This window comes from Lipotes vexillifer, unplaced genomic scaffold (genome assembly GCF_000442215.2).
Source record: "Lipotes vexillifer unplaced genomic scaffold, Lipotes_vexillifer_v1.1 scaffold220, whole genome shotgun sequence".
NCBI classification, from domain to species: domain Eukaryota; kingdom Metazoa; phylum Chordata; class Mammalia; order Artiodactyla; family Lipotidae; genus Lipotes; species Lipotes vexillifer.
In genome coordinates this window covers 870920-881722 of record NW_006781423.1, presented here as the reverse complement: position 1 = coordinate 881722, position 10803 = coordinate 870920, and the positions used below count along the sequence as shown (strand labels likewise).

At 42.6% G+C, this 10803-nt stretch overlaps 1 protein-coding gene across 1 annotated transcript in view; it reads left to right on the top strand.

Moving 5' to 3' along the window:
* PAPPA2 (pappalysin 2) overlaps positions 1-10803 on the top strand; it is a 288812-nt gene that overhangs the window by 37781 nt on the left and 240228 nt on the right. The window contains exon 2 of the mRNA XM_007454744.1: positions 354-1425. Coding sequence (XP_007454806.1) covers positions 354-1425 — 1072 coding nt within the window. The remainder of the gene's footprint in view (positions 1-353; positions 1426-10803) is intronic.

Here is a 10803-nt window from a genome sequence, read left to right as displayed (position 1 = left end):
AAAGAGTGGGAAGTCATGGACACAGAGTCACCCCGAGGAACGTTTGTGACAGAGTGGTGAGGATAGTTTTCACTTGCATTAGACATCCCCTTACAGCTTCCATTTTAGTTATTTAAAAACACCAGAATGCTTTAAATTGGATGGAATCTCAAGTTAAGTTCCTTTTGGGGAAAGATGTTGCCAGAACAGCCTGATACGGGGTACTGGACAGGCATCTTAGGTGGAGAATCTGTATCACTTATTTTTTTCCCATTAAAAACCTACATTCTTGCTATTTATATGGGTTTTCTTCTCCCTTTCTCCATCCCCTTTGTATCTGGTATTTCTCCCCTCGACTCTTCCTTCTTTCCCAGGTGTGTTTGATAACTGCTCCCACAGTATCAGTGACAAGGGCTGGGCCCTGGGGATCCGCTCAGGGAAGGATGTGGGAAGGCGAGATGCTCGCTTCTTCTTCTCTCTTCGCACCGACCGCGTGAAGAAAGCCACCATTATGATGGGTCACGGTCGCTATCAACCAGGCAAGTGGACACACGTGGCAGCCACTTACGATGGACAGCGCATGGCCCTGTATGTCGATGGCACTCAGGTGGCTAGTAGTCCAGATCAGTCTGGTCCCCTGAACAGTCCCTTCATGGCATCTTGTCGCTCTTTGTTCCTGGGTGGGGATAGCTCCAAGGACGGGCACTATTTCCGTGGACACCTGGGCACACTGGTCTTCTGGTCGACGGCCCTCCCACAAAGCCACCTCCAGCACAGTCCTCAGCAGCCAAGCGAGGTGGAGGATTTGACCACCCTGCTACTGACAGCCAGTTTTGAGCCCCTGGAAGAACAGTGGGCCCCCTTTAGAGATGGGAAGTACCCACGGCTTGAGGTTCTCCAGGGCTTTGAGCCAGAGCCTGAGATTCTGTCACCTTTGCAGCCCCCGCTCTGTGGGCAAACAGCTTGTGACAACGTGGAACTGATTTCCCAGTACAGCTGGCACTGGCCCCTTCGGGGAGAGAAGGTGATCCGCTACCAGGTAGTAAACATCTGTGACGACGAGGGCCTGAACCCCACCGTAAGTGAGGAGCAGATCAGTCGGCAGCATGAAGTGCTCAATGAAGCCTTTAGCCGCTACAACATCAGCTGGCAGCTGAACATCCACCAGGTCCACAACTCCACCCTGCGCCACCGTGTTGTGCTCGTGAACTGTGAGCCCAGCAAGATTGGCAATGACCACTGTGACCCTGAGTGTGAGCACCCACTCACAGGCTACGACGGGGGCGACTGCCGCCTGCAGGGCCGGTGCTACTCCTGGAATCGCAGGGATGGGATCTGCCACGTGGAGTGCAACAATATGCTGAACGACTTTGACGATGGTGACTGCTGTGACCCGGAGGGGGCTGACGTGCACAAGACCTGCTTCGACCCTGACTCACCTAGGAGGTAAGGGACTGGGGCTTGGGGTATCTGGCTTGTAGGGTACTACCATTCCTAACATCGTTTTATCCTTTTGGCTTCTGGAGACAAAAGAGTGTTCACACAGCCCCCAAATAAAACATTCATCTACTCCACCAGATATTATTGAGCTTTCACGAAGTACCAGGTGTTGTGTTGGGTGATTAGGAACACAGAGATGATTAAGACGAGACACAGCCCTCACAACTCACTTTCTATGGAGCAGACAGCTGTGTACGTGGTGTGAAATGCACATGCACCAGGTGCTTAAGACACAGGAAAGCTGAACAGCTTCGTCTATCAGAGGAAGCCAGGGCATCTTCACAGAGAGCAAACAAGGTATCTGTCGATAGAAACCAATCAGCACCAGTTATACGTGAGCATTCCTTTTATAGTCTTAGGTTTCCAGCAAAGTAACACGAATTCATGAAGAGGCCCATGTGTGAAGCAGTTCGAGCAGTTCAGCAGCTTTATGAACATGAGACATTCTACATCTAACCACAGGTCTCCTTTAGATGACTGGAGGCTTCCTCTTTTGCCCCATTAAATTCCATTCTCCACACGGCATCTGGAAAGATCCTATGTAAAAGGTAAATTAGATCCTGTCACTCCCCTTCTTAGTTTTTTTCCCACTGTTCTTAGAATAAAATCCAAGCTCCCCTCCTGTCTCCTGCATCACAACCTGACCCCTGCCTTCCTCTCTAGCTTCCTCCCCTGCTCTCCCCATCCACACTGCACAGCCTCACTGTGACTGTTCTGTTCCACTGAACAGATCAAACTTGTTCCTGCCCCAGGGCTTTGCATTATCTGTTTCATCTTCTTGGAATCCTCTTTTCCTTGGTCTTCCCTTGGTGAGTTTTCTCTTATTCCAAAACCTACTTAAATGTCACCTCCTGGAGAGGCCTTTCCTGATCTCCCAAGTTGACTAGTCAATCGCTATTATGTCAACTAATTTAAACTCTCTCTATAACACATCACCTCTGATGTTTTTCTTGTGTATTTGTTTATTTGTCTTTCCCTGGCTTGGAATATCAGCTCTATGTGACCAGAGCCCTTGTTACATTCCCAGTGCCTAGAACAGCAGCTGAGACATAATTGTTTCTTTCATGTTTATTTTAATGAATAAATGGATCTGATGTGTCATCTGTTGTGAGACAGAATCCAATAGGGGGACTTCCATTTGATGGCTGATGCAGGAGTTGGGGAATGTTAGAGGGAGGTAAGAAAGGAGAGAGGTGGGTGGCAAACTTAGTAATTTGTGTATGTGGGAAAGGGTTCCCCATTTATAACTGGTACCTTTGTACAAATTATAAAAAGGCCCACACCTGAGGTAGGGTGTAGTATTGGTGGGAGGCGGGAGGACTAGATCTCAGCTTCCACCCAATACCTGAATGGCTGCCTTTGTGGGTTTTGGCCATGATTTGTGTGGTAATTCATGGTCTTGTGTGTGGGTAGTCCTCTTGGTGCCCCTGTGCATGGGCAGTTAGCACCAATGAATAGGTTCACCTGTAGCTCAGATGTCTGACATCAAGGATCAAGTGTAAGATTTGCAATCGGGGACAGAGTTGAGTTCCAGAGTCCTTGCTACTCAACCAGCTATGTAAGTTGCGCAAGTCACTTTTGTAAACCCAGATGTCTTGTCTGTAAAATGAGGGTGATTGCACTAATACTTTGCATTACCTATATCTTTGGGTTATTTTTGTGAAGCAAATGAAATAAGGTACAGGAAAGTGCTTGGTAACTCTAAAGTTTTCAAAGTACAGAAACAGTTCTAAACTAACGTTAGTTATTATCATTATTAGAACTGACAGATGGGAAGCCTTTGTTTACATAATAATACCCAGGGAACTGATCACATTACCAGAAATATTTGCATAAGAAAGATTCAGTTTGGGTTTGGTTTTTAGATTTTGATAACCTTAAGCAGAAGCTAAACCTCACTAACAACAATGTTTGCCAACTCTTAGGATCTCTGGAGAACTCTCCAGGGAAATCTGGCTTGTTCTCATTTGTCTGCTAGCTCATTACCACAACCCACTGCCTTGACTGAGAGAGCTGTCTTTCAAGGTACCCAGGCATCACTCTCCTTAGAGTGGCCCCTTGTGTCTCTAAATACTTCATGCCACTGCCCTCATCCGGGTGTTTATAACTTATTCCCCTTACCACTTCAGAGTTGCCATGGTAACTTATCCTTTTCTATCTGTAGACCCAGACATGTTTCAAACTTTCTTACCCCTACATGCAAAACTCACTTTGTGGAATAAAAGGAACTATTCATACTTTTTTGATAGTTAAAAACATTTAAATAAAAAATAAATGCTCCTGGTTAAAATATCAAATTGTACCAAAAGGCAATTTTACCAAATTGTACCAAAAGGAAGAATGACAATCCCCTGGCCAACTCTTCCTCATCCTTCTCCACTCTCTAGCCTGTCTCCCATATTTAATTATTTTACTTGCCTCTTTTAGTAATAACCTCCATATACATATATCCAAATATTAGATTTATATCACTTGATTCATCAATTTTATTTTATTTTTTTTAATTATTATTATTTGGGGGGGGGGGCCGTGCCGTTTGGCTTGCAGGATCTTAATTCCCTGACCAGGGATCAAACCCGCATCCTCAGCAGTGAAAGTGTGGAGTCCTAACCACTGAACCACCAGTGGTTAGGACTGATTCATCAATTTTAAACATTTTGCATAACTTGCTCTTATTACAAAGATGAGACTTTTACTTTGTCTCCTCCCTCTCCTCTGCATTTTTCTAATATAGTAATTTTACTATTTTTGGTTGAGTCAGATATATATATTTACAACATTATGGCTGTAGAATATTTTTCTTTTGGTTGCAGAACAAAGTTTTATTCTTTTACTATATTTCCTTTCTGGCATAGCTCCCCCACTCTCCCATACACACACACCCTCCCCCTTGAGTCTCTGTTTCCTCCCTCCCTCCTTCCCTTCTTTTATCTTCCTTCCTTCCTTCTTTTTTGATATCTTCAATCATTTTCAAATGCTTTATCATATTAGCTAATCTATAGAATGTGTCTTTTTGTTCGTTTGTTTGTTTGTTTTTAACACGCCTCTGGAACTCTCCCTTCAAGTTTATTCCATTTTTTTCTCTCCTCTTCTGACTTGACCAGTTATCTTTAGTTCTGCTTCACAGTTGTCATCCTGGAACTTCTCTTCACTGCTTTTGTGAGGGGGAATTGGAGTCACTATGTCCTGAATTTTATGAATCGCTCTTAAATTTACAGCCTCATTTTACTGGAAAACATCCTTAAGTAACTTTCTAAGAAAGGATGTTTTAGGTAACTTTTTCAGAAAAGTATTTCTCAAAATGTTTTTATTTTGCCTTTACCCCAAACTGATAGTTTGTCCTGGTGTAAAATTTTGGGTTGGAAAACATTTTCTCTTAAATTTTTGAAGAGATTCATTAGTTGCCTCTAGCTTCTATTCTTATAACTATGTGTTTTAGAGGTGATTCTTTTTCCTATTAAAAATCATTTTTGAATTTTAACCTTGTTACTTTAGGGATTTTATAATAATTTCTTTTTAAGTGTTGGCCTTTTATTCTTCTTTTGTTGATATTCTCTGGTCCTTTCAATTTGGACACATGCCCCTTACCTCTGGCAAATTTTCTGAAATTATTACTTTGATATTTCTTAATTCTCTGAGCTCTTTTTCCTCTCTGAAATGCCTGAGGACTTATTTCCTGAATTTATTCTCTGTCTTTTTTCTCACTTATATTCTGTCTCTTTGTTATTTTGTTCTGTATTTTGGAGATTTCCTTGAGTTTATCTTCCAACTCTTCTATTGAATTTTTTAAAATTTTAGCAATCATATATTTAAGACTTTACTCTTTGATTTTCTATATTAGTCTATTTTTATTTTAAGGATGCACCCTTTTTTGAGGCTAAAAATAAGATGAATTCTGAATTTTTTCCCTGCGCACTATATCTGATTCATCTATAGTCAACTTTTATTTTTCCTTTTTTTTTTTTCTCTCTGAATTCTTATCTGTCTTTCATGCTGGTGGATTTTCTCAGATGTCTAGTGCTTATTCACAATAGGAAACACACTTTCATATCTCTACTCTTATGATTTAAAAAAGGATATTTATCTATGAATTTCCTCTTTTAGAGGGAGAAATCTGAAGGCAGACTGTAGTGGAAAGGATAGGTTTTCTTTTTCCCAATTCCCTTATACTTATTTCATGTACAGACCTTTTATTCATACTCCATCTTCTCTGCCTTGTATTTCTTGTGCTGAATTTTTATTATGAAAAACATGGACTGTTTTTCATAACTCTTATTGGCAAGAACCATATTTTGAAAAACAATTATTTATCAAGTTCCTGTGATGTGCCAGACACAGTAAGCTAAACAAAGGGACAAATATAAAGAATACATAGAGTAAGTGTTAATACCTTAGTGGAGGGATTTAGTAATTTTATCTAAATACCTGGGTTGAAATCCAGTCTGAGGCACTAAAAGCAGAACATAGAGTATAGACTGCTTTTCTGTACCGTGGCTTAGACTGTTTGAAAGGACTTTGGATTCATAGAGGTGTAGATCTCTGGATTTCTATGAGGGCCTGTGACTTGGTAGAGTTGGTGGTTGTGTCTGAACTAAATTACCCATATCTAGCAGCCCTATTATTACAATTAAATCACAGTGCTCAAGTTCACAATTCCTTTATTTTGTGACTCTAAAGAGACCCAACTTCAACAAATTTTTCCAGACATTTTTTGAGGAGCAGAGCGTGCCGGGCAGAGAGTCCCTCTACTCAGGAGCTCACCATTTAGTAGGGGGCGGTTGGGAAGTGGGGGACACACCTACAGATAGATTACTAACATGCAAGTACAGTGATTGCTTTATGAACAATCCTTCGTGTTTCTCAAATCCTGCTCAATGTTCCCTCTTCCCCCACCCCCAGCAAGAAACCAGAAATGTAGCCCAAAGGAGTTCCTCTCCCAAAAGCTCTGACAGGAGGAGAGAGCCTGAGGAATCCAGCACCAAACATCTGTAACCCAGATGGGCCTATCAAAGGGAGAGTATTTATCAGACTTGGGGCTGGTCAGAAGGAGATATGAATTACAGATACATTACCCAGCCAGTTGAACAGAATTACCGAGATAGAGAAACTTGGCTTGTGGAAAGGGTAGGCTACATACGCCAGATGTATGTTTCTACATAGTAGCTGCCCTAAGAGAGGGTCTACAATTGCTGTGGGAAAGAAGGGCTTGAAAGTCCATTTTTGTAAAATCACAAATGTCATTGGCTACTCCCTATGATGCATCCTAGGAAGCCAAGCCAAGGGAATCTCTATGCCCTAAGGGAAACGCAGCTTCCCTAATCTTTGCAGGCTTCACCTTCTTTTTGGTCATGACTTGTTTCTGTTGTTTTCCTCTCTAAAATTATGTCTCAGAGATGAAGGGTTCTTTGCTGCTGAATCTACTTCACATCCCTTACTCTTTCTCTCCTTTTCACATCAGAGTTGAGCTTAGTATCCAACCAAATCTAGAGCACTGTGTTTACCTCTTTGCTTTGGTTTCTGTGTGTCAGATTTCATCACTCTGTTATCATGTGGAGAAAAATCACCAAATAAAAACAAATGGCTGAGGGGAGTTCCCTGGTGGTCCAGTGGTTAGGACTCTGAGCTCTCACTGCCAAAGGCCCGGGTTCAATCCCTGGTCTGGGAGCTAAGATCCCACATGCTGCTCGGTGAGCCCCCTCCCCCCCCCCGGCCCCCCAAAACAACAGCAACAACAACAAACAAATGGCTGAGAACAGTTTAAGTGAGAGTCATTAACCACCTAGTGTCACCATGCTGTGAAGCAGACAGTGGGATCAAGGCAATGCCATGCATTTGTTTTCTGATGCCTGTGGTGGGCTGAAGTCTCTGTGTCTTGGTGCTGCCTCACTGTCTCTTCTCTGCCTCATTTCCTGAGTTTTGATGGTGGGGAGTTTGAGGGCAGAAGAACTGCTGTATATAGCAATGCTAGAGCATGGTCTACTTCCCTCTAAAAGGGAACTCAAGAGGGTGGGCTGGGAGGTGCCCTGCAGAAACATGGCACAGAATGGTGTCTGCAGTTGTACACTATAGGATATGTATCTATGGGACAGGAGGACAGTTGCATGTGACATTCAAGGGAACAGGTGGAGAAGTTGGTGCTGCACGGACCTGGATGCTCTGGATTAGCTCTGCTTTGCTCACCCACCCTCTGTGGCTGTTGAGCCAAAGGAATGGTTGGGCTGGGCCCCTGCAGTGGCAGATCTGTTAAACATCAGCCCAGCTTCATTATAGGTTTCTTTTGAAGTTAGGGTTCAAAGTTCCCTGCAGCCAAAAAAAACATGCATGGGGAAAATAAGTGTAAGGGGTAGAAGAAGGCAGGGAAAAAAGAAATGGAGAAGAAACTTTAAAACTGAACAGCAAGAAAACATCTAAATCCCTCCACTAAAATGCACAGGCTGTGCAAACTCTAAAGAGACAAGTCTCACCTTCTCATTCTCATTTTATCTGGCAAAGGGAATTGGAGAGAAGATAGAAGAATACCTTCTGGTAAACTCAGAAAGTTTACTAACAAATAGAAATGTCTCTTGGTTGTTTTTCTACGGGCCAATTTCTCCGTAGTTTCAATAGATACAATTCTATAGAGTAAGTGAAATCCACAATTTTTCTGTTCACCTGGCTGGCTCAGTGAACGTTTCTCCCCAGGTAAGTGGGGAGAGGTGGTTTTTCTCCTTTTCATGGCTATTTTCTAGGCAAATAGGCAGACTTGTGAGAGAGCCCTGTGGTATGTCTGGGTTAAAAATATTTCCTCTTAGAAAATTTTTAGGAGAGACCCTGGTCTCCAGACACATTCAGTTGTTCAAGATACTTGGGTATTTTCCTAGGAGCTGGGGTGCTGGCTTTGGTACCCTGGCCAGATGCCAGTCTGTCTCGGAGGATTTCACTTAGGGATCTTTTCCTAGAATTTAAGCCTAGGAATCTGAAAGACAGCTGCACACTTAACACATGTTTTCCTTTTTTTTCCTCTAGGAACGCTGTTTGCATATTACTTTAGTGACTGAATGAAAGTCACAGAGAAGTAGGTTGGGGAGTGTATGGAACATGTAGTTAGTCTGGGCATCACGGGTTATTCTGAAGATTTGTTTCATCAGAGCGTCATCCCCTGGAGGAAGATGTTGACTCATTAATTTTCTGAACCCCAGTGCATCTCTCACTTCTCACCAGGAGCTCTATCTGTGGCTGTGGACCTGATTTTCCTAGCTTGATGCTTGGTTGATTCCTACTTATCCTTCGAGTTCAGTTAGAACATCACTTCCTCTTTCCTGGTAACATTCCTTGGTCCTCAGATAGGGATTATCTATCTCATTTGTATCACTTCTTATCTCCCTACTGCCATCACTCTGCTCTGAGCCCATTGTCTCTCACCTGTGTTATTACAATAGCCTCCTAACGGGTCTCCCCACTTTTGCTCTTGAGCCACCCTGCGGTCTGTTTTTAACAGAGCAGCCAGAGTAACCCTATTAGAGTATACTTCAGATCAAGTGATTCCTCTGCCTGGAATTCTCCAGCAGCTTCCCCGCTCATTCAGAGTCAAAGCCAATAGTATTGCTATAACCAACAGGGCCCTACCTAATCTGGCATCAGTTATTTCTGTGGCCTCATCTCCCACCATGCTCTCCCTTGTTTACTCCATTCCAGACACACTGGCCTTCTCATTGTCCCTTAGCTTGGCAGACATACTCCTGCTGCATAAATGTTTCAGTGCCTTTTCATCCTGCTGGAATGTGCATCCTCCAGATTCCTACATGGCTAGAGCTCCCTCTTCCTTCCAGTCTTTTTTTAAGAGTCACCTTCTAGTGAAGGCTTCTCTGGTGACCTCACCTAAAATCCCAGCTCCTCTGACTCTTCATGGTTTCTTCTCCATTTTACTTCTCTTTTTGGAATTTGTCACCAACATGCTATGTATTTAAAATTTTTGCTTAATGTCCATATTCTCCACTAGGATGTAAGTTCCATTAGAGAGGGGGTTTTTGTATGTTTGAGTTACTATTTTACCCTAGCACTTAGAACAACAAATACTAAGAGTGTTCAATAAATAACTGTTGAATAAAGGAATGTTCTTACCCTAGTATAGTGATTGGCAGACTATGGCCTGTGGACCAAATTTACCTCACCGCTTGTTTTTGTAAATTAAATTTTATTAGAATGCAGTGACATGCATTTACTTACATATTGTCTATGGCTGCTTTCACGTGGTAGAGTTGCATAGTTATAATAGAAACTGTGTGGCCCACAAAACCTAAAATATTTACTATTTGGCCCTTTACAGAAAAAGTTTGCCCACTCCTTCTTGAGTACAGATTTACCATACAGTATTGTAATTACCCGTTGTTATCTGTCTCTTGTACAAGACTTTAGGCTCTTCGTTCATAGTTCTTGTAACATAGGAAGTGCTCAATTGATACTTAAAAAATGAATTAACATACATATGAATGGAAAATAAATGACATGGGGGAAATGACAGTGTTGGGCAAGGGTTTGGGAAGGGTAGAATGTGCTACTCTGTATTGAAGAAAGAAGGATATTCAGAATCTACACTCTAGTAATCCTTCCTACTGGCCCCCTTACTGTTGTAGGATTGCCATATTCAGAACTAAGTAACTAAAGATACCCATGAAAGTGTGAATATGTTAGCTGAGGAGGGAAAGGCTGTAAACCGTTTTACTCATTATCTCATTATTTGAGTGGCTGAGCTCCCAGATGGCTCTGAAACTATGAAACACAGAGCAAATTTTGATAATCAGAGAAACAGTCAACTATAGTAGCCGGGAAGTAAGATGAATCCTCATTAGCTGGGGAGACAGTGATTGAGAGAAAGAGCAGACCCCGCAAAGTGGGTACAGGACCCTTCAATGAGAAGGGCCTCTTTGAGGTGATGTCACAGATTAGCCAATATTCTTACCAAACATTTTAGTTAGGCTTTTGTGGTTGTAGAGAACAGAAACTCACTCAAGTTAACAAAAAAACAAACAAAAAAAGATTTATTGTACAATTACATATGGGCTGGAAGTGGAGCTAGAAGGCTGCTAGGGACTAAGGCAGGTCTCACACTTCATTTCTCTCAAAGGCTGCAGGGTTCTCTACATCTTAGTGCACCTGCACCATTCATATCTTGTTCCCAATTTGCTAGATTACTCATAGTTCCCATTCTCTAATAGCCTTAGTTTAAAACTAGACTCAGGGCTTCCCTGGTGGCGCAGTGGTTGGGAGTCCGCCTGCCGATGCGGGGAATGCGGGTTCGTGCCCCGGTCTGGGAGGATCCCACGTGCCGCGGAGCGGCTGGGCCTG